The 25,700-nt window shown below is 36.6% G+C and overlaps 1 protein-coding gene across 1 annotated transcript in view; it reads right to left on the reverse strand.

Annotated features, from left to right (window-relative positions):
• PCCA (propionyl-CoA carboxylase subunit alpha) overlaps positions 1 to 25,700 on the reverse strand; it is a 526,460-nt gene that overhangs the window by 204,431 nt on the left and 296,329 nt on the right. The window contains exons 17-18 of the mRNA XM_037143368.2: positions 8,436 to 8,546; positions 4,069 to 4,177 (exon numbers count right to left, since the gene is read on the reverse strand). Coding sequence (XP_036999263.2) covers positions 4,069 to 4,177; positions 8,436 to 8,546 — 220 coding nt within the window. The remainder of the gene's footprint in view (positions 1 to 4,068; positions 4,178 to 8,435; positions 8,547 to 25,700) is intronic.

Here is a 25,700-nt window from a genome sequence, read left to right on the forward strand (position 1 = left end):
TCTGGAGACTTCCCCAATTTCATGAAAGACATGAATAGCTCAACAATCTGCAAGTATGATGAACTCAGAGACTCACACCAAGACTTATCATGATCAAACTTTCAAAACACAAAGACAAAGAAAAAAATCTTGCAAGTAGCAAAAGAGAAGTGAATCATTACATACAAGAAAGTCTCGATAACACGACTAGCAGATTTCTCACCAGGAGCTTTGGAGAAGAACTTGTGGTGAAGATGATGGTATAGGTAAACACAACTCACCTCCTCACACAACTGCACCAAAATTACAATGAAACTACAGAACAGCCATTATTCAGAACCATAGAAATCAAACTGAATAAAAGTCCTAAAACTATGAATGAAAGAAGAAAATACACAGAGACTGGTAGGAGTGGCAGAACATAAAATGGAATGGTCCCACACCCACATGTGCCAGATGAAATTTGGGATGAATATCTCAGGAGGGGTCCAGCCCCACAGCAGCCCCCGCAGCCCAGGGTTCCAGTGCCAATAAGGAAAGTCCCCATGACTTCTGACTCTAAAAACCCCTGGGAATTAAGGCAGTGGAAGACAGATATTTCTGGAGTACCAGGCAGTTCTTTTTAAAGGTCCCATGCAGGGCTTACTCAGACTCACTCCCTCTCCAGATCCAGCATGTGGGCAGCAGCTTGAAAGACACCAGAGGCATATGGGGAGGAATTTAGGTGTCTGGCATCGAGGTAAGAGCTGGGGGAGGGGAGGTGTAGTGTTCTCCCAAAAAGAAGTGTTCGCAGAGGCCATTGTTCCTTTTCTGAGACTCCCCTCCACAGAGCCAGAAGGTGGCTACCATATCTGAGACTCCTTCAATCTGCCTCACACTGTTTGATCCAACCTGGTGATGCCCTGAGGCACAGCCCTACCCAATACTGGGCTCACCAAAGCTGTTTCCAATGGCTTTTCCATACAAATGTTTTATCACAGTTCATGCTTCAGATTTTCATAAAATCTCTCAAAAAAACAATATCTAGCCTCAGCATACCCCCTAACTGTTACTATATGGCCCCAGGCCTGGCACTAGCAGTAGCGGGTCGTGGTTCACAGCTTGGCCTTGCTCAGGCACCTCCAAGGGCAGCATAAGTAGCAGCCATCTGTAAATAACATTGTAATTTATACTGGGTGGCCCTGGAAAGAACAGAGGTGGTGGCTAACCTTGGTCGGCACCTCCTGGAAGGCCCCAGAACATGGGCACCCAATGGACAATCACAACTAATCACAGTACCACCACTCAACTACCTCCACGAGCCACCTCCACTCAATGAGCAGATTCCACAGCACCAGAGCCCTATTGAAGTAAATCCTGCTCTATGGAGTGGGCCACTGAGCAGCTTATCCTCCACAGTGGTAAAAGATTGGTGGTCAGTGGTCACAGCCAGTCCTTGCAGCTGATTGGTGGGTAAATCTCTCCCACTGATATGTTGACAGTAACCAAGGCTCAACTACAAAAGGAAGCTGTACACAGCCCACATGGTGAGCACACCTCAAGTACCCAGCTTGGGTAATAGAGGAGGGAGGCTGTGCCACTGGACCTTACAGGACACCAACTACAAGCCAGGAAGTTGTAGCAGCTGTACTTAATACATAGAAACAAACACAGGGAGGCTGCCAAAATGAGGAGACAAAGAAACACAACCCAAATGAGAGAATGAAACAAAACTCCAGGAAAAAAAAACCCTAAAGAATGGAGACAAGCAATCTATACAGAGTACAAATCACTGGTTATAAGGATGCTCAATGAACTTAGTAGAAAAGGAGTGAACTTAGAGAGAACTTCAACAACATAAAAAAGGACATGGAAACCATAAAAAGAAACCAGTCAGAAATGAAGCATACACTAATTGAAATGAAGAACAGTTTACAAGGAATCAATAGTAAAGTGATGAAGCTGAGAATTAAATTAGCAGTTTCTAATATAAGGAAGCAAAAAACACCCAATAAGAACAGCAAGAAAAAAAATCCAAAAACACAAGGATAGTATAAGGAGTCTCTGGGACATCTTCAAGCATACCAACATTTGTATCAAGGAGAAGAGAGAGAGAGAAAGAAATTAAAAACCTATTTGAAAAAGTAATGACAGAACTTCTCTAACTTGGTGAAGGAAATACACACACACACACACACACACACACACACACAAGTCTAGGAAGCACAGAGAGTTCCAAACAAGATAAAGTGAAAGAGGCCCACACCAAGATACACTGTAATTAAAATATCAAAGGTTAAAGATAAAGAGAGAATCTTGGAACCAACAAGCAGTTGGTAAAGCAGTTATCTACAAGACAGCTCCCATAAGACTGTCGGCTGATTCTCAAAAGTAACTACAGTTTCTTTTGAGGAGGGGGTAGAAATTGGGACAACTGTAATAATATAAACAATAGAATATAATTAAAATGCTTAAAAAAGGAACTTTGGAGGCAGAGGCAGTGGGCTAATATATTTGAAGTACTAAAAGAAAAAAACTATCAACTAAGACCCTAAATTTAGTAAAACTGACCTTCAAAAGCAAGGGACAGATTAAGAAATTCTCCTATAAACGAAACCTCAGGGAGTTTGTGTCCAATACACCTGCCCTGCAAGAACTACTAAAGGGAGTTCTGCAGGTTGAAATGAAAGGACACTAGAGAGTACCAAGAGGTCCCATGATAAAATAAATCTCTCAATGAAGATAAACACATGCACAGTTATAACAGCTAGTAACAGCAGTATCTAACTCTGCATGATTTAAGGGATCTATACATTTAAAAAATATTGGACTAAAAGCTAGCATTACTGTGACTTTGGTTTGACATTCTGTTTTGTTTTCTACATAATTTAAGAGATTAATGCATTTAAAATAACTATTGGTTTATGGTTTGGGGCACAGACTGTATAAAAATGTAATTCTGGGACATCAATATCCACACACAGACAACCATTAGTTTTTCTACCTTTACACATTTGCTTTTCCTAGACATTTCAAACAAATGAAATCCTATATGGTCTTCTTTAGCTGGTTTCTTTTTTTTAAGCATGATATTCTTTTTAAATTTATGTATGTTGACACATGCATCAGTACTTCATTTTTTTTAATTGATAAACAGTATTCTATTGAATGGATATACCACATTTATTTATCTACTCACTAATTGATATATATTATTCTAATGGTGTGTAGTAGTATAGCATTGAAATTTTAACAGATATTTCATTTATTTTGATTCATGTATTTATTGACCATTTTCCTCTTCCTTCCAGTCATTTAGTATTTACTGATGTTCTATATTCTCTAACTTCCCCCTTGATATTTACTCAGTCATAACTTTAAAAAAATTGTTCATTAAGCTTTCTCTACTTTTTCTTCAGAATGGGAACAAGTGAAAAGTACCAAATACTCCAAGATTTAATAAGTAACACTACATTAGACTAAATCCAATTTAGTTTTTCTTCTGCCTATTTCTTCAGAGGTAATCTGAGTTCTGTCAGAAGAACTTCTGTCAGAAGCATTAATGCACAATGCTTTTGTTTTATTTGTCCTTGGGTAAAGCATGTTTTCCCTTTCACTTAAATCACTAAGAAGCTAAAAGGTATACTTAGGGCTCACACATAACTAACTCAAACTGGTATTCACTCCTTTTTTATATCTTATAAATGAGTTTCATATATATTTTTAAACTGCTAAGATTTATTCCTAAGTTTTAGTACTACAACAATTTTCAAAACTTTTTAAAGATTAACAAATTAATAAAACAAAACTAATAAATACAAATTACTTGAACAGATTTTGTGTAAGGTTTCAGAGTATCTTTTTACTTCCGATAGTCCAAATTAAAAGGGCAAATATCCTTTTTTCTTTTTGAATTAAAAAATTCATTTGTATGAAACAAAAGCAAAATGATTTTTAAGCAGTGTGATTTTTATTATACCTCTGCAAACACTCATAAGAACTTCCACAAGTTAGGTCAGTCAGATCATTTATTAAGCATTTCTTAAATAGATTAGATAATCAACATTTTTCTGTTCATGTATTTATTCTGTTTTAAATAATCTAACATACCTTGAGTTTTCATGTTCTTGAAAACATTGTGCTCTTAATTGGGATGCCACAAACAATGAGGATGTTATAGCCAATAACTGGTTTCTTTCATTCTCTGTTAACTTGTGTCCTGAGGGAAATCAATCAATCAATCATCCATTTGCTCAATCAAATACACATACAATGTTAACATCTGTGCTTCTATCTTTTAGAATTACGAGTCATTCAAACAAATATTTGCCAAGCATCTATTATGGAGTTAGTTAGTGCTGTATGAGACATTGGAGTCTGCAGGAGGAATGAGAGGGAGCAAGATTGTTCAAATTAAACAAAAACAAAACTCTGGTCACTGAAAGTTTACTGTCTAATTTCAGAAGAAAAAGAAATACAAGTGTGTACAGAATGAAACAATTACAAATTTAAAGAAACATACTCAGCTCTCTAGGAAAAATTTAGGTTTCTGCTTCTCCTTATCACTCCTCACCCCTCATTTTACTTCTAAGGAGAGGATAAAAGAAAGGTAGAAAAGGAGTATCGTTGGCCAAGAACACTGGCTAGGCCTTGTTTTGAAATATGAATGATTAAAGAAAAATGAAGGTGAGATATTTTTGCATATAGTCAGGGTTTGAAACCCAATCTACCAACCAACCAATCTCTCTCTCTCCCTGCACTACTTTAATCCCTACCATAATAGAGTGGACTGGGGGACAGTGTTCTAGCCTAACAAGGCTTAGGAAGGCTACCTGTTTTGGCTGAGTCTTGTGCAGCAGAGAAATCTGCTCTATTTGCGTAATTCCTCAAGCAGTATGTGAGCCAAAGAAAGATTTGATATTTCAGGGTCTGCAAGTTGACATGTCCCCTTAAAAGCTGTAATCTTACCACAATTTCTAACATTTATTTACCACAGTACTATACACAGATAATGGCACAGTATGGGCGATTTGAATGCTGAATGATCAGCAAGAAGATGCTACTTGTAAAATTCACAAGAGAAAAAATGATCAGATTGCTATTTGAATTCATTTGAAAGAAATGAAACAGTTTGAATATTACATTGTTAAAAATTATTTAAAATAGAAATGACTAAAAGTATTCATAGTTAGAATACAGATACTTTCCAGATCCACAACATATTTTTCTCTGGGGAGGTGCTTTATGAAACTGAAAGGTGCAGTGTTTAATAAAACTAAAGAGAAGGAAAAACCCAGTAATGTCCCAGTGTACAGCATCTGCCCTTTTCCTTATTATAAACACTGTCATCAAGGCTAATTTTAAACTACCAACATTATACCAAAGAGAATGAATTAGGAGATGAGCACAGTGGATGTCTCAAGGAATATACAGGCCCTAGAGCTTAAGGAACAGAGTCCTAGGAAAGGTGTTTCAACAGTCTAAATGCTTCCTTGTCCTTTGAAGCCAACCTTGATTTCCTAAATCAAAATTGCTTTCTTTTTTCTTTAGTCTCAAGACACTTAGCTTATATTTTTACTTAGCACTTATTTTATTCTGTCCTGTAGTTAAGTTAGCTCTTTACATGTTTATTTCTCTCATAATTTAAGCTTCTTAAAGGCAGAAAAAATATATTACTTCTCTTTGATTTTCTTTTAGAGCACACATTTATTATTTTTGAATAATTTTAATTACTGGACTTTAAAAGCCACACTTCAGTCCCTATATACCATTCTCAAAGATTAAAAAAAAAACTATCTGACTAAATTCAGTGAAAAACAATGGTATTTTTCTTATATTGAATCAAATTTCTATAAAAACTCTGCAACTTTTCAAAAGAGAAAGATAATTATGATAATTTCTTTTGATGAAGCAGGTAACTAAAGGGTAGTAATGCAGAAGAGAAATAAGTCCAAAATGTACATTACAGGCCAACTGAAATTATATTTTTTAAAATACCTTTTTCTCACTTTCCCTTTATTTCAAAATCAAAATTTCTTCATCCCATTTTCCACTTATTTTTTGAATCAAAGGCAAATAGTTTTATAACATGAGAATCTAATAAATTGATGTTAAGAACAGATTCTTGTGTATCCTACTTTTAAAATTTAGACACAACCATTTCAAACATTTAATAACATTTAGTAACACTGCCCTAGTCTACAAAATAAACTTAGGATATTAAATATATATAACATAAAATTTCTATTCAGTTATAAAAATAGGCACTTGCCTATGTGTAGTGCCTAGGACAGCTGAACAGATGGGAAGTTTATGAGTAATCCCAACGGGGCAAAATGACCCAGCCACCACCATATGGAGAAGGTCCTGGATTAACTTCAGGTGCCACTTCCTGCTGCTCTTTCAGGCACATATATCAAACAATCAAAATGACACAGTTTAATATATCTAAGATCTGTTCTGAGGAAAAAGAAATAGAGTAATCTGAAGATAAAGAACCAGAGATAGTAGCCATTCGGAGAAGAAAGGATTGACATGAAAAATTATATGAGAAAATAAGAGGTAGATAATGTAGCATGGTAAATATACGTTTGTACTCTAAAGTCCTTATAGGCAATATGACAACATATAGTGTACTCTGAAAATTTTTGTGATGTATGACTTTGAATCCTAGCACAACTGAATGAGTACTAAAGGAAAATTTGAAAGTTCTAAATTCATATTACTGTTTTTTTAGCATTAAACTCTCTGCGCTTTGGCTTCCTTACATGTAAAATGAAAGCTGAGGTTAAAAGGTGCTAAAGGCCATTGTAGTAACTTGCAAGAATTTAAAAATTGTGTTCCTACCTTGCAAAAACTTAACAACCAGAATTATAGCATCAGTGCTGATAATTTCCTACTGAAAAACCATGTAATGTATTAAGTTTATCACAGAGAATTGCAATAGTAGGTAGTAAGTAAATGTCTGAGTTCCCTTAAAAATTTTGGACATTACTGCTGAATGTATAGCACATAGCAATCAACTCCAATTAGAAATTTGTAATCCCCCATTTTCTTCTCTATAGCAATGGAATATATCATATATGCATATATATACAGACGTGTGTGTGTGTGTATAGGAACCCATGTTCATATACAATATAATTGTTCTAAAGGTTCCCTGAAATTTTGACCTCTTGCCTTCTTCTCACTATTGTTCCATGGTATATCACCTTCACAGAGGCATCGGCTAGACAGACAGAAAAGGGTCTGAAAGTCCTAACTGAACTTACAGTTTGTGTAATTGCTAGGGATAAAATAAATAGTAGTAACATAAGTGACTCCTGGCATCATGAAAACAATATATGTTAGCAAAATAATCACACAAGTATAAAACTGTAATCATATAAAGATTGCATTTTATATTTACAAAAATTTAAAATTTCAGGAAAAAAGACCTGATGATTCATTAGTTTTACTTAAGTTCCCAAATAAAATACAATCCTCATTTCACTTGGTACTAATAATAAAATCCTGTAACGCTAAAGTTTTGAAAGAACCATTGAAAGAACCATTAAAACAGTAATCTGTATTTAGTCTTATGAAAATTCTGTATTGTAAATTCTAAGGTAAGAAATCACTTTGTAAATGTATTAATAGTTCAGCTACATGAAGTTGACCTGAATCTATCTACAGTTTTTAAAATGACTAAGGCATTTTATCTACTAAAACATTTTAAATGGGTATAAACAACACTTGATATTTGTGAGAGAATAACTAATCTCATACTCACAAATTCATTAGAAACATATGTAAGTGCTTTTGGCCTTCATGAATAACATTTCTGTTAAGTCTCTTGTAAGTCCTATTGCTTTCTTAATATCACATTAGGCACATTTTCAATGCTCACTAATGGGTTTTTTCTCTCTCACTTGATGAACAATTTTTCTAACACCTGGAAATACTGATAATTTTGCAGTACTAAATTTCATATTCCACTCATTATTTCACTCAAACCCATTTTTTTAGAATACAAACCACCTCCTTCTTAGACATCTTCATTTTCATTAACAGAAATAGTATCTGATATTCTGAAATTTTCAGTGCTAATTTCCATAAATATACAGTTTTAATTATTAAAGAAGAGTTCCTTCATATGCCCATACCAGCAGGGAATATAAATGAATTGACTTTCAGAAATCATAAAATCAGACAGGCTAATGCTATGCCTATGTGTTTTGCTCCAAAACTGAACTAACACAACATTCCACATAGTTTAATTCTTCACTAAACAAAATTACATATTACTACACACTCATGAATTACTCATGAATACTCAAAATCATAATTGTTAGTAGTCTAGGATACTCTAAGTATGTTAATAAATCAAGTATAATATAGGCAAAAGGCATTAATTTCAAAGTAGAGAAAAAGTATACATTACAATAAGTATAAAAATAATAACTTTAATACACTAAAATACTTCAATGGATACAAACCTTTAAAGCCATCAGGATATACATCAGAAAGAAATTTAGTGTTGATGTCTCCTTTTACAAAGCGTGAGTTGATTATCACCTCACGAAGTAATGCAATATTATGTGTAACACCTAAAAATAAAATGATTATCAGATTGAATTGGAGAACACTGAGTCAGTTAAATATTTAATTCTTATTATTAGTAGAAATTTGTCATCAGTTTCCTATGACCTAGCAAGAACAATGCAAGATTACTCACCTCCTTTACTTCAAAGTAACAAAACAAACAAACAAAAAAATGAACTTGACATAGCAATAAAACTCTAAATGTAAATTTAAGAAGTTGGTGATTGCTAAGTCAATTCAATGGGAAAATAAATGTCTTTTCAGTGTAGGGTGGAACAATGATATATCCATTTCAGGAAAAAAAGAAGCCCCAACCCTAACTCACACCATGCACAAAAATTAATTCAATTTGAATAAAATACCTGAATGTAAAACCTAAAAGTGTAAAACACAGTAGAAGAAAATATAGGAGAAAAATCTGTTACCATAAGGTGGAACAATAGATTCTCAGATAGTAGACAAAAAACATAAATCATGATAATATTGACAAATGGTACTTCCTCAAAATTTAAAACTCCCCTGCTCAAGGAATATAGTTTAAAAAATCAAAGGGCAAGCCACAGACTGAGATAAAATATTCACAACACATGTATCAGACAAAGACATATCTGATCTTATTTTTCTTGAATATATAAAAAATGTTTAGAATAGAATAATAACTTGAGAAACAAACCAAGCAAAAATGAAAGCAAAAATCTGAACAGACATTTCAAAGATTTACAAATGGCCAGTAAGCCATGTAATGTTTAACAAGAAAAGATGTTTAACATTGTTATTGCCAAAGATATACAAGATACCACCAAACACTAATTCAAGTGGCTAATCATTAAGAGACAAATAATATCAAGTGATAGTGAGGATGTGGAAAAAATGGATCTGTCACATCCTGGGAAGGGAATATAAATTGGTACATCCACATTGAAACTGCTTGACAATTTCTTAAAAAGTTAAACATTTACTCCCCATGTGATTCAGACCATTCACTCTCAAGTATTTAGTCAGCTTAACAATAAAACCATATCATATACAAACATAGGCACAAAGGTTAATAACTTTCTTTGCAACAGTCAAAAACTGGAAATTATCTAAATATCCATCAATGGGTAAGTGAATTTTAAAAATGCAGTACGTCCATATGGTGGAATTCTACACAGCAATACAAAGAAATGAATCAGACTTCTGGCCAAAATCAAGGAGTAAGTAGACACACTGTGCCTCCTGGCACAACCAAAAGAAGGACAACAAAAAATTTAAAAACAAAAACAACCAGAACTGACAGAAAAATCAAACTGTATAAAAGTCTGACAACCAAAGAGTTAAAGAAGAAACATTCTTCCAGACCAGTAAGAGGGGCGGAGATGGGCAGCCAGGTGGAGAGGACACGTGGCAAGGCAGCTGCTGGAGGACCCTTCCAGGCAGCAGATTGCAGACTGGGCAGTCCCACATTTATGTGCAGATAAACTAGGAGGAACAACTGGGGAGTCACAAGACCACACAACTCAGAGTTTCAGCCTGGGGAAATAAAGCCTCAAACTTCTGACTGAAAAATCTCTGGGAGTTGAGGCAAAAAGAAAAACCTCCCAGCCTCACAGGAGAGTTCACTGGAGAGACCAACAGGGTCCTAGAATGTACACAAGACCCCGCAACAAGGAATCAGCACCAGCAGGGCCCAATTTGATTGTGGGTAGCAGGGGAAGTGACTGAAAACCAGCAGAGAGGAGAGCAAGTGGCATTTTTCCCTCTCGAACCCCTCCCACACATACAGCATCATGACACAGCAATGTGGGTTGCCTCCCCATGGTGAACACCTAAGGCTCTACCCTTTACTACATAACAGGCACACCAAGACAAAAAAAAGTGGCCCAACTGATACAATAGATCAAAGCTCCAGAAAAAATACAACTAAGTAACGAAGAGACAGCCAAATATCAGACGCACAGTTTAAAACATTGGTAGTCAGAATGCTCACAGAATTGGTTGAATATGGTGGCAAATTTGATGAAAAAATGAAGGCTATGCTAAGTGAAATAAAGGAAAATGTACAGCGGGCCAAAAGTGACAGGAAAGAAATGGACTCAAATCAATGGTGTAGACCAGAAGAAAGAAAAAAACATTCAACAAGAATAGAATGAAGGAACAAGAATTCAAAGACAAATGAGGATATGCTTAGGAACTTCCAGGACATCTTTAAATGTTCCAACATCCAAATCATAGGGGCGCTAGAAGGAGAAGAAAGAAGAGCAAGAAAATGAAAACTTATTAAAAACATGATGAAAGAGAACTTCCCCAATCTGACAAAGGAAATAGACTTCTAGGAACTCCAAGAAGCTCAGACAGTCCTAAAGAAGTTGGACCCAAGGAAGAACACACCAAGGCACATCATCATTAAGTTACCCAAGATTAAAGATAAAAAGGAAGTCCTAAATGAAGCAAGAGAAAAAGAGAGAGTTACCTACAAAGGAGTGCCCATAAGACTGACAACTAATTTCTCAAAAGAAACCTTGTAAGCAAGAATGGGCTGAGAATAAGTATTCCAAGTCATGAAATCCAAAGACCTACAACCAAGATTGATCTATCCAGCAAAGCTTTCATTTAGAATGGAAGGACAGATAAAGTGCTTCCCAAATAAGGTCAAGTTAAAGGAGTTCATCACCATCAAGCCCTTATTATATAAAATGTTAGAGGGACTTGTCTAAGAAAAAGAAGATAAAAAATACTAACAGTAAAATGACAACAAACTCATAGTTATTAACAACCAAACCTAAAACAAAAACAACAAACAAATCAAACAACTAGAACAGGAATAGAATCATACAAATGGAGATCACATGGAGGGTTATCAGCGAGGGATTGTCAGGAGTGGGTAGGAAGAGATAGAAAGGGTACAGAGAATAAGTAGCATAAATGGTAGGTAGAATACAGACAAGGGGAGGTTAAGAATAAACAGTATAAGAAATGTAGAAGCCAAAGGACTTATATATATGACCCATGGACATGAACTAAAGGGGGGAATGTGGGTGGGAGGGTGTTTGCAGGGTGGAGGGGAATAAAGGGGGAACATAGGACAACTGTAATAGCATAATCAATAAAATATATTTAAAAAAGAAGTGAATCCCTAATATGTACAAAAATGAATCTCAAAATTATTATGCTGAATTGAAGAAAAATAACAATAATGCATACACTATGAATCCATTAATATAAAATTTCAGAAAATGCAAAACAGCTTAGTGACAGAAAGTAGATCATGTGGTTGCACTGGGACAGGTTGGAGAGAAGGTGGATTGCAAAGGGCATGAGGAAACTTTAGGAAGTCAAAGAAGTGTTCACTATCTTGATTGTGATTTCACAAGTGTATGTATGAGAAGTTTATTATATATCAAGGGACAGGGAAGAAAAGGAGGAAAAAGAAGGAGGAGGAGGAGAAAAGTTTTTAGTCCGCTAGGAAAAACTAAGCCTAGTACATAATGTCTACTCTAAAGCCAAGTTCAAATACAAAACTACAGCAAGAGGGAGATGAATGATATTGGAAGAGTTCTATGGTATAGAAAGACTTCATGAAGGAAGTATTTGATCATGTTCAAGTTAAGTAGGAATAAAATGTAAAGTAAAAAGGTAGTAAAAAATTTCAGGAAAAGCAGGCTTTCATAAGAAGAGCAGGGTTTCTGGAACATAACAGAGCTGAAGTCGATACAAAATAGAGAAATTTGTTAATTCCTTCCAACCTCTTTAGCCCACTTCTGTATAGTTCTAATCTGTACTATTATGCTATGGAACAAACCTAGAGAGACTTATTCTTATCTTGCTACTCAAGTCTTACAGAACCCTCACTTTTACAATTATCAAGTCAGCAAAGACTCTCTCAAGTTCAAGTACCAAGTCTACTTTCACCATGAGTAAGCTATGTAAGCTCTCAAAGTTTTAGTTTCCTCATTTGTAAAATGGTGATAACAGAACCTAAGTTGTATGACATCGTGAGCTATAAATAGGATAATGCTTAATGCAATGTCTTCCACTCAGGATGTTGCATTATTATCATTGTGCTCATTATTATCCATTCATCTGAGAATAAATATAGAAGTTAATATGTAATTAATAAACATTAGAGAAGTTGTACTGCATCCTAAGCCCAAGCAGTAACCTACCTACCTATCTTCTAATTTCATATTCTGTAAGAATGCAGCTTCACAAGTCTAAGTTGATGCCTATTTCTATCTAAAGCACAGGGGGCAAACACAAAGCCTGTGGGCCAAATCCGGCCTTCCACCTTGTTTCTACCTTACAGCAGTGCCATGCTCTCGCTTAACTGTTAAGGAGTAGTTACATTTATACAGTCCTAAAATTACATTCACCCCTTTGAAGGCAACTGCAAGGCTGATGTGGTCCCCAGTGAAAATGAGTTTGTTACCCCTGAACTAGAGGGTGTATCCATCCTACAATGCAAGGCCTCAGCCAACTATGACCTGCAGGACAAATTGGCCTACCATCAATTTTTGTACATAAAGTTTTATTTGAACACAGCAGTGTTTACATATGGTTGTTTTTATGCTACAATAGAGTTAAATAGTTGCAATGGAGACTATATGATTCACAAAATCTAAGCATTTCTTCTGTGGCCCTCTACCGAAAAAATTTGCCAACATTTGCTATGAGGTTTTAACACTGTTGATATTCTGAGAAAGTTAATCTACATCTTTCAACATTTATTCTACGCCTACCACTCATGCCACCCTAAGAGATCACAGAAGAAAAAATAAGAGCAAATACTACAGAATCTGCTTTTGGGGAAATTTCAGTAACCAGTGATAGATTTAAAAAATTACATGGAAGCTCTGACTGGAGTGGCTCAGTAGATTGAGTGTCAGCCTGAGAACCAAAGAGTTGCCAGTTTGATTCCCAGTCAGGGCATGTGCCTGGGTTGGAGGCCAAGCTCCCAGCTGGGGGCATGGAAGAGGCAACCACACATTTATGTTTCTCTTCCTCTCTTGCTCTCTCTCTTCCCATCTCTCTAAAAATAAATAAATAAAATCTTTAGAAGAAAAATGAAAAAGAATACAAGGAAAAAAGTGACTTTAAAAATAAAACTATGACCAAGAGAAACTGAATAATTTAACTAAAATTTATTATAATGATTTTAAATAGTAATACAAATTAAAATTCTTAAATGCATAAGTATATTGTGACAAACTGGTTTCTCCTAAAATGTGATTTTTACATTTTCTACAGTTATAGAGTCATGGTTGAAGAAAAGATGGCCTACATACAGACTCTACTTTCCTATCTAACTTATATAGCTAGATATGATCAACTAATTCCCAGACAAAAGACTCAAAGATAAAGTGATGTATCCAGCTCTGGCCTCACTTGAAAAAAAGAATTGTTTGCTTAGACTTTCTTTCCTTTACTCTTCCTATGAACTTTTGATCTAGAACTCAGATTGCTAAGGCAGATGAAGCAGAGCAAGCAAGATGAATACGTGCCTGTGTGTGTGTGTGTACCAGAATGACCACAAAATACTAATTTGCCCCATCAGCATAAACTAACCAGAGTGGCACATGAGAGAGGCAAATAAATTTCTAACTTATTTATACCACTGTATTTAAGAATCTTTGTTATAGAAGGTTACCCTATACCATAATGTATATGCATGGGGAAGAAGGACATAAATTTACACTATGAATTCTTATCTCAAAGCCAGACAAGGTTAACAACCTAATATATCCTTCTGGGCACTTTTCTATGCATCTATTTGTAATAGACCATGCTATCAATCATGTGAAAAATTCTGAGCATCTCTGTTCCTAACTCAGAAGACACCATGTGCCTAAAGTTTTATAAAACCCAATTTTCAATGTCTTTAAACTACCTCAAAACATTCAGACAAAGCCCCAAAATTCAAATATTAGTATTATTCCTTTAGCTACAAATAATCTATGGAAGAAGTTATATCACATTTAGACAATTAACCTAATAAATGTATTTTATAACACATGCCCAGGAGAAATATAGTTATCCAATCTTGATCTGTGGGTAATGACTTGGCCTATATTCAATAACTAATGTTTCTAAAAAGTTTGTAATTATATATTTACCTATTGAGAAAGTATCAGAAGATATAAGAAACTTCCAATGAAACCAATATACCTAAGAAATCATTGCAAAATGTGACATTTGCCAAATTAAGAGTAATTAAATGCAATATGCTAGGAAGCTTAGAAAGACAAAATAAGTAGGCAAGAATTTATGATAAAAGATTCCATGGACGAGGTCAGGCCATAAAAGGGAAATGTATCTCTTTGAGGTATATTTTACAAAGACAAAACTAAAGCCCTTTTGAAAAAGAAAATGGTGGGGACTTCCAGCCAAGGTGGAGGAATAGGTAGATACACTGGGCCTTCTGGCACAATGAAAAGAAGGACAACAAATTTAAAAACTGTTAAACAAAAAAAACCAGAACTGACAGAAAATCAAAGTGTATGAAAGTCTGACAAGGAGTTAAAGAAGAAACATTTATCCACGTTAGTAGGAAGGGCAGAAACAGGCAGCTGGGGTGGAGAGGACTTGTGGCAAGAGGGTGTCTGGAGGAGCAGCTGGTCTCACATTCGCATGCATATAAACCAGGAGGAATGACTAGGGAGGAAGACAGAGACAGACTCTGCAACCCAGCATTCCAGTGCAGGGAAATAAAGCCTTAAAACTACTCTGACTGAAAAAATCCTGTGAGGGTTGAGGTGGCAAGAGAAACTCCCAGCCTCACAGAAGACTTCGCTGGAAAGACCCACAGGGTCCTAGATCATACACAAGTGCCCCCACCTGGGAATCAGCATCAGCAGGACCCAATTTGTGTGTGGGTAGCAGCAGAAGTGACTGAAAGCCAGCAGAGAGCCAAACAAGTAGCTTTGTTCCCTCTCAGACACCTCCCCCACATACAATACCACAACACAGCAACAGTGGGTTACCCCACCCTAGAGAATACCAAAGGCTTCGCCCCTTACTACTTACCAGGCACACCAAGACAAAAACAAAATGGCCCAAATGAAAGAACAGATCAAAGCTCCAGAAAAAGTACAACTAAGTGATGAAGAGATAGCCAACCTATCAGATGCACAGTTTAAAACACTGGTAATCAGGATGCTCACAGAATTGGTTAAGTATGGCTGCAAAATATAGGAAAAAGTGAAGGCTATGAAAAGTCAAATAAAGGAAAATGTACAGTGAACCGACAGTGAAGGGAAGGAAACCAGAACTCAAATCAACAGTTTGGACCAGAAAAAGAAATAAGGAGTCAACCGGAATAGAATGAAGAAACAAACATTCAAAAAAAATGAAGAGATGTATAGGAACCTCTGGGACAATTTTAAACATTCCAACATCCGAATCATAAAGATGCCAGAAGGAGAAGAAGAAGAGCAAGAAATTAAAAACTTATTTGAAAACATAATGAAGGGAAACTTCCCCAATCTGTAAAAAAAATAGTTCCAGGTAGTACAGGAATCTCAGAGAGTCCCAAAGAAGTTGGACCCAAGGAAGCACAAACCAAGGCACATCATAATTACGTTACCCAAGATGAAAGATAAAGAGAGAATCTTAAAAGCAGCAAGAGAAAAGGAGACAGTTACCTGCAAAGGAGTTCCCATAAGACTATCTGCTGATTCCTCAAAAGAAACTTTACAGGCAAAAAGGGGCTGGAAGAAGTATTCCAAGTCATGAAAGGCAAGGACCTACATGCAAGATCACTCTATCCAGCAAAGCTTTCATTTACAATGGAAAGGCAGATAAAGTGCTTCTCAGATAAGGTCAAGTTAAAGGAATTCATCATCACCCTTATTATATGAAATGTTAAAGGGACTTATCTAAGAAAAAGATCAAAATTATGAACAGTAAAGTGAGAACAAACTCACAACTATCAACAACCAAACTTAAAAAAAAAAAAAAGCCCTAAGCAAATAACTAGAACAGGAACAGAATCACAGAGATGGAGATCACTTGAAGGGTTATCAGGGAGGAAGGGGAGGGGAAAAATGGGGAAAAAGGTACAGGGAATAAGTGGTAGAAAGAAAATAGACAGGAGGTTAAGAATAGGATAGGAAAGGGAGAAGCCAAAGAACTTATATGTATGACCCATGGACTAGAACTAAAGGGTGAGAGGAGGTGTGTAGGGCAGGGGAATAAAGGGGAGAAATGGAACAACTGTAACAGCATAATCAATAAAATATATTTTAAAAAAAGAAAATGGTGATAGCCTGCCAGAGAGGTATATATGCACAGTCAATGACTGTTGTGATTTTCCAGGAAAAGAGAAATATTTCTGAGTTACACTAAAATTCCTGGCTGGGAAAGAAAATAAAGATGCAGAAGGACACAAACATAGTTCATATTAGGGAAGAACTTAAATTATGTAAGAAGTTTTACCACCGTAAAAAGCAGTTTCTAGGTATTTCTAGGTTGAGGCTGAGAGGACAACATGGCCAAAAGATACAGGCAAAAGAGAGAACAGTGTACCTGAAAACTCAAACAGGGGTATTCAGGGTCTGATAGACATACAAAGATTTTACTTTACCTTGAGATCAATCAGAATGGTTTAAATAGAGTAGACATGACTAGATATGTACATTCCAGGAATCACTCAACTTGCTACTGAAAAAGGGGTTGGGGAGGGGCAAGACAGAAGATGGGAAAAACAATTAGCAGACAATTGCAGGAGACATGCTGAATGATGGCAAGGCCTCATGAGCCCCACTGCTAGGGTATGGACAATACAGAAGGAGAAAAGTAGGTGGACTTGAAAGAGATTTAGGAAGTAGATAAGACTTAGTGACATAGTGGCTTCCAAGAAGTGGGAGATGAGTTAAGCACACCTAAACTTCTGGCTCTATATGACAGAAGATGCCCTTTAGAAAAAGAGGAACAGATTGAGAGGAAAAGTTTGGGGCAAGGTTAATTTGAGATAACTCTGATATAAAACTGATGATGCCTACATGGTGAGTTCAGAATAGCAGTCAAATTAGAAAGTACATACAGAAGAATGAACGTGGACAGTGAGAAACAGAGAAATGAAAAACAAAAATTATTCATGTATAATTTACAGGAAAGGATGAAAGTTAGATCAAGGTACAGCTTTAATTTTATTTCCAAGAAAAGGTGATCTTATGTGCAAATTAACAATTCTGAATGTTTTGATTTATAAGCTTTTTTGCATAAATACTAAATAACTTAGAAAGGCAATCTAACCCAGGATTTTTATCCTTCTCTCCTCCAGTTAAATACAAATAATATTGTTTATTTTATACACTTCATATTTAACCTTACCTGCTTTCTTGTTACAGCCCTCATGGATGTTAATTTTCTTACTCTCTATATGACTAATGCCAAAATAGTTGGCATCAGACTCTGTCTTCAGTAAAATATAACATAGCTTTTAGAAATAGTTAATGATACATTGAACAAAAACAAAAATATTTTCTGATGCCCACTGATGACATTCAAAAAGTTAAAATGTATGCAGTTTTATAAGATAAATGGTATGTTGTATTTTTATTCATACTCAAAGTTGAAAAAGCACTGATTTTAGAGAACTCAAAAGAATTAAAAGCAAATATTAATGTACATTTTGGACATCAAAGAACAGAGCCATTCAATCACAAAAATGAAGCAACAGGACTTTTAAAAATCTTTCTACTTGAGTAGTAATTGCAGCATGAAAACATACACTTTTATCTTGATAAATGCTGTTTCAGGAGTAAAATTAATACACAAAAGCATTTTCTCTTTAATGTTCTCTGAATATAATATTACATATTACTACACAAAATCAAATCATTATGTTTTTCTTTCCTAATGACTATAATGTAAAATAATGTCTAATGTCAGACCATCAAAATCTAGGTGACTCAACTCTTCCCAAACCATTAGCCAAACAGAAGTAATCAAAAAAATTCTTTTATGCCTAAAAGCTCAAAAGATAAGGTAAATGGAAAAAAAATCATTGAACTGTTCAAAGATATCCTACATATTTGAAATTTACCATTTTGTACTTAGTTTACTTTCTTTCTATGTCCCAGAAAAGACAATACTGTATAAATTGATCCTTGGCTCAAACAATTAGCAAGTAGAGGCACTCTCTGAGACTTAGTTTATAATTTTAACAATAGTATTAATCACATACTCCTAAAAATTATGACTCTGAATTTTAGACTATGAATTGAGGACCGACCTCTGCCAGAGTTCATGAAGCCCCATCTGTGTGAGAAATCATAACTGGCCCACAGAAGAGAGGACCCCTAGGTGCAGCTTTCTGCTGACTGCCTGCTGATTCCAAAACACTGGCCAGACATTAGCTCCACACACTGCCAGGATCAAACAGAGTCCAAAAGCCACTGTTCATGGGAACACAGAAATTAACTCTAACTAAATTGTATTTTTGCTCTAAAGATTCTTTATTTTAACAAAAGCTCACAAACAACTCAGGGAAAAAAACATACTTAAATAACTAAACAGTTATCAAACTAGAGAGTAAACTGTCCTTCCTTTTCTGTCCTTCATGACATATTTTTCTTAAATCTCTCTATCCTTTAGAATTAGATGAGTGATATACAAGTAAAAATCACAAATGCCTGCTTTTATTCCTTACATGTTAGCTTTGGGGAGAGGAAGCTACATGCTCCTCTTCACCTATTCCTAAAACATTTTATTTTGAAATAACTTCAAAACTGTAGAAACTTCACAAAAAGTAGGATACAAATAATCACTATATTATCCTTTTCCCAGATTCTACAAATGTTAACATCTTATCATATTTATTTGTTTTATCATTCATTTTCTTTTTCTCCCTCCCTTTCTATGCACATTTTTTTTCCCTTAAATATTTAGGGTAAGTTGCAGACATGATGCACTTAACATCTAAATACCTGAGTTTAGATTTCCTGAACCAAAGTAATTCTCTTATGTAATCACAGTACAATGACCAAGTCAGAAAATTAACATCGATAATAGTATCATTATCTAATCTATGGGCCTTACTCAAATGTTAGCAATTGTCCCATTTATGAACTTTACTACAAAAGAAAAAACCATTTTTCTTGGTCCAGGAACTAATCCAGGATGACACATTGCACTTAATTGTCTTGAGTCCTCACTTTCCTTTGATCTAGATAAGTTAATCCACTTTTCTTTGTGTTTCTTGACCTTGACACTTTTTAAGAGTACAAGCAATTTATTTTGTATCCTGTTGTTCAACTTGGTTTGTCTGGTGTTTTCTCCTAATTATATTCACATTATACATTTTTTAAAAGAATGTCACAGGAATGTCTTTCCTTTCAGTGTATATCAAGAAGTACATGTTGTTGATCTGTCCCATTACCAATTATGTTAATTTTGATCATTTGGGTAAGTTGTTAAGCTTTTCCATTTTAAAGGTACTATTTTCCCATCATACTTAACAAACATTCACTCACCAACTTTAGCATCCATCACTGATGATTTTTCCTAAACAATCTGGTATTTGTTTTTTCTATACTTATTATGATTTTTCTATACTTATTTGATTTTTCTATACTTATTAGTTAAAAATCTACCATAAGGAAGAGCTGTGCCTCCTTCTTCATTTATCTTTCTTACACATATATATCAGTAAGAACTCATACACCCTTATTTTATTCCGTAGATCTTAATGAATTGCTAGCATTATGTACTTTCTTGCTGAAGTTTTTCCTGAGTGGCCAGGGGAGCTTCTTAAAGCTGGCGCCTGTATCTTTTTGACATATCATTTTTGCACACTCAGCTACTTTGTTATACAATATATTTCAGGCTCATTTTTTAAACTCCCTGAAATCAGAGAATGATATTTAGAAAAGAAAACCTAGGTGCTTGGTGTGCTCACTGCTATGAGTGTCAATGGTTCTATGACTTCTAAGCAGGTCAGTGGTTCTCACTTAAGGGTGATTGCCCACCAGGACACAAAACTGAGGAGATGCTACTGTCATTTAGTGTGGGTAGTAACCAAGGACATTGATAAATACCCTACCTTGTACATGACAGTCCCTCCACAACAAATAACTGTCTACTCCAAAATGCCAATAGTGAGAAAGTTAAGAAACTCTGAGCTGGAAAATATGTTTATATATGTGCACATACATGCACATGTACAAACCCACATACACCCAATAACATACATAATTATTTTTCGATGTGTGTAAAAATTAAGAATTCACACTAATACCTCCAATTTCATTTCAACACCATAGGGTTCATTCTACCTTTATCCATCCCACATATTTAACTCTCTTCTCTGATATTGAGAAACTTCTCTCTTCTTATCCAGAAAAACTATATATATACACATATATACACACAAATCTATCTATCTATCTATCTATCTATCTATCTATCTATCTATCATCTATATTTTCCTTAATCCCAGGATACACATAAACTGGTTGCAGAACTGCTAACTTATGAACTAGGAAAAATACCTAATATTAGAATTTGGACTTCCGCCAAGATGGAGGCATAGGTGGAGACGCCGTGCTTTCTCACGCAACCAAGTTTAGAGACAACAAAATATTAGCAACAGAAAACACAGCCAGAAAACAGAAAATTGAAATTTTCAGAGGTCTGATAACAACGAATTCTTCAGCCTGACCGTCAGAGAGGCAAAGGCAGCAGCTGGCGGAGCAGGTTTGCACAGTAAAACTCAGTCAGAAGGACTCAGGCGCATGGATTCCAGGTGTGAGGTTGCAAAGGGCCGACCCAGTGAGGGACCTAGTGAGCGCGACCCAGTGAGCAACCAGCGGATTTGGCAAAGGTGAAGGGTGGCGGGTTGCATGTGCTGGCCCATTCCTACGCAGATAGACTGTCGAGGGAGTGGGCAGTGAGACTGGACAGATAGACTGTCCAGGGAGTGGGCAGTGAGACTGGACCGAGTGGGTCCCAGCTACGGGAGGCAGTAGAGACAGCCACCATTTCCGGGCTCTGACCCCGCCCCCACATACAGCATCACAACCCAGTGACCTGAGCAACCCTGCCCTGGTGAACACCTCAGGCATTGCTCCTCACCCAGCAGCAGGAAGCAGGAGAGGGGGATGCCATTTCCCCACTCTGACCCCGCCACCACATACAGCATCATAACCCAGCGACACCGCCCTGGAGGCCCTGCCCCACCCCTAAGGCTCCGCTCCTCATACTTAATACAGACCAAAAATGGCTCAAGAAGATGTCAAAGCCCCAGAGCCCATAAATCTAAGTGATGAAGAAATAGCAAAACTTTCAGATGCACAGTTCAAAACACTGGTGATCAGGATGCTCACAGAACTGCTTGATTTTAGTCACGAAGTAGAGGAACATATGAAGGCTAACCTAATTAAATGAATGGCAATGCACAGGAAACCAATAGTAATGGAAAGGAAACTGGGACTCAAATCAAAGGAGTGGACCAGAAGGAGGATAAAAATGACCAACCAGAAAAGAATGAAGAAACAAGAATTCAAAAAATGAGGAGAGACTTAGGAACCTCCAGGACATCTTTAAACACTCCAACATCTGAATTATAGGGATACCTATACCCCTATACCCCAGAAGGGGGAAAGGAACAGCCACCAGTGGAAAATTTATTTGAACAAATAATAAAGGAGAATTTCCCCAACCTGGCAAAGGACATAGACTTCCAGGAAATCCAGGAAGCTCAGAGAGTCCCAAAGAAGTTGGACCCAAGAAGACACACATCAAGGCACATCATAATTACACTAGCCAAGATTAAAATGAAAGAGAGAATCCTAGAAGCAGCAAGAGCTAAGGGGACAGTCACCTACAAAGGAGTTCCCATCAGCCTGTCAGCAGATTTCTCAAAAGAGACCTTACAGGCAAGGAGGTCCTGGAAAGAAGTATTCCAAGTCATGAAATCTAAAGACCTACAACCAAGATTGCTCTATCCAGCAAAACTTTCATTTAGAATGGAAGGACAGATAAAGTGCTTCTCAGATAAGATCAAATTCAAGGAGTTCATCATCACCAAGCCCTTATTATATGAAATGTTAAAGGGACTTACCTAAGAAAAAGAAGATAAAAAAGATGAACAGTGAAAGGACAGCAAACTCACAGTTATTAACAACCACATCTAAAACAAAAGCAAGCTAAAAGGACAGCTAGATCAGGAGCAGAACCATAGAAATGAAGATCTCATGGAGGGTTAGCAACAGGGGAATGGGAGGAGAAGGGGGAGAAGGCGCAGAAAATAAGTAGCATAGATGGTAGGTAGAAAATAGATAGGGGGAGGGCAAGAATAGTATGGGAAATATAGAATCTAAAGAACCTGAGACACGTGGTCATAAACTAAAGGGGGGAATGATGGGGGTGGGGTGTGCAGGGTGGAGGGGAATGAAAGGGGGAAATAGAACAACTGTAATGGCATAATCAATAAAATATATATTTAAAAACCCCTGCGTCTCTCCCACTCTTTCTCCTTCCCTTCCCCTCTCTCTAAAAATAAATAAATAAAATATTAAAAAAAAAAAGCTAACCTTAGTTTTAACAATATTTTGACTGATATGCTTAAGCTAAAGATAAAATAGAAACAAACATTAAATTCTTTTTTTTAAATTTTATTGATTATGCCATTACAGTTGTTCTATTCCCCTCTTCGTTCCCTTCCACCCTGCACCCCCCACCCCCACCATTCCCCCCTTTAGTTTATGACCATGTGTCTCAAGTCCTTTAGATTCTATATTTCCCATACTATTCTTGCCCTCCCCCTATCTATTTTCTACCTACCATCTATGCTACTTATTTTCTGTACCTTCTCCCCGCTTCTCCTCCTCCTACTCCCCTGTTGCTAACCCTCCACATGATCTTCATTTCTATGGTTCTGCTCCTAATCTAGCTGTCCTGTTAGTTTGCTAAGGTTAACTTTTTTTCTCTCCTTCAGCATGATTATATTATTTATAGACTCCTGTCCATTTATTTGTGTCTGCATTCCATTTTGAGTTTTTCCCCTAGAATATTAATGATTTTACTTATTTTGAAATATTACTATAGATCTAAAAGTCAGAATTATACAAAAATATGTAAGCAAACAAGTCTCTTCCCTTCATGCCATGTATTTTGTTTCATGTTTCCCAATCATTCCCACCAGATTCTCCCTACACTCTTAACAGGTACCCAATCTTAGTGTTGACCTTGTGTAGGTATTTTTTATTTCCATAGATGAGCATAAGCATGTATATATTCCTATTTCCCTAGCTGTCCACTAATATCTATCTCCCTTCCTTCCCTTAATAAATGAAATTCTGCTCTTTAGTTTAATATATGACCACTTGATATCAGCTACATTTCTCAGCTTCCTAATAGCTAGGTTTGACCATATGTCTAAACTCCAATAGCATGGGAGCTAAAATAGAGGATATCTTCTAAGTTATGCCCTGAATTTAAAAAAGAAAAGTGAATATGACCTTCCTTGCCCCTGCTACCTTCCTACTGAGGCCTAATAATGGGCATGAAAGTAGCCACTTTGGACTTCAAAATCAAAACCATTTGCTATGAATGCAAGAGTCCACCTTAACATTCCCTGACAACACCTTTTCTGGATTATTACATGGAAGAGAAATTAAACTATATCTCTGTTAGGTCACTGTATCTTTTATTATCTTTGTTACAGCCATTTACACAATAGCCTAACTATGAAGGTCCTCAAGTGGAGAGAGGATAGCAATAGTGAAGTAGAAAAAAAGAGGCATGAGCAAAAGTGGTGTAAATGAACTATACCATCAACATGAAGGAAATGGGACTGTGAAAGAAACAGGAAGAAACTAAAGGGTTTTTAGCAGGGAAGTGATAACTGATTGGGTTTATACTTTAAAAAGTTTATTCAGTCCATACTGAAGGATGGATTGATGCATGTAAAGAGTAGTTATACAGAGAACCCATTCAGAAAAGTATATGCTGATCCACAATATAGGCAGTGGTAGCACAGGACAATGGGGCCAAAGAAAAGTAAATAGATATAGAAGTTATTTTGATGAAGTGTACAGGCCCAGTCCCCTCAGCATACCTCTGGCCTCAAGTGCTCACCTTCGTCCAGGGTATTGCTGGGACTCTGCACTCATCACCAGAAGTACAAGCTTCTCTGACCAGCCCTCATCCTTGGAATCTCGGCTGACCCAACTATCCCAACACTGCAGAGCACCTCCTCTCTTTTCCAAGGCATTGCACATTTTCTGAGATTCCTGCTCCATCATCAGTCAAGTCTATTGTTTCATTATCTTCATAGAACATTCCATGTACCTCCTTGCCACACCTGAGGCCTCAGTGCCCTCAGGAACCTCGCTTCTCCAGCAACCCTCATACACCTCCTTGTCATGTACTGCCTCTTCCAAAATGTTACCTATTCTAATCCTTGGAAAAACCTATTTTCTTAAGGTCTACTTTATCTGGTCATAAAACCTTCTTCAATTCTGTCATCTGTCAACATCCTTGCCACAACCCAACATTCACTATAGAATTTATGTTACCAATTCATGACCTTCCTTCTAATCCTAACTCATATCACCCTGTGTGGATGATCCCACCACTCAGGTTTTAGGGTCTTATTCTAAATAAACTAGTCTTCAGCTTTAGCTGCCTAGTGTAGGAGACCATTCTGCGTGGTGTGCGTCCAGCTCCCACTAAGAGATGCACAGGACCCACGCCCACAGATAGGTTCTCCTGTGGGGAATCAGGCATGCAATATGCCTAGGCAGCTTTGAGTCTTGCTTTTGCTAAAAACTCCCTCACCCGGATTTGTGGCAAACCTTTACTGCAAAGTAACTTCCTAAAATCCATGCTAAACTTTCTCCAGGGATGAGTGTAACCAGTCCAACCACTTTTGCCTTTTCATTTGCTAATATCCTTCTTCTGTGATATGGTTAGCAGCATTGGCTCCTTTCTGGTCTGTAAAAAGTAACCACCTAAAGCAACCTGTGCATAGTAAATGAGGACCACCATGTGATGTGCAGAGAAACCCAATAAAGGCCTGTTACGGCAAGGGCCATGGCTTTTCCTCCCCTTGAGAGAAAAGCCATGCTGTCCCTTTTCCTCCACCAGACTCGGTAGTCCGTGTGAATATCTCATTTCATCCATAACGACTCGGACACTGTGGCCCGTTGTCCACATCAACCTAGTCCTATAGTCAC

Source organism: Artibeus jamaicensis, unplaced genomic scaffold (assembly GCF_021234435.1).
Source record: "Artibeus jamaicensis isolate MK-2021 breed Jamaican fruit bat unplaced genomic scaffold, CSHL_Jam_final contig_1819, whole genome shotgun sequence".
NCBI classification, from domain to species: domain Eukaryota; kingdom Metazoa; phylum Chordata; class Mammalia; order Chiroptera; family Phyllostomidae; genus Artibeus; species Artibeus jamaicensis.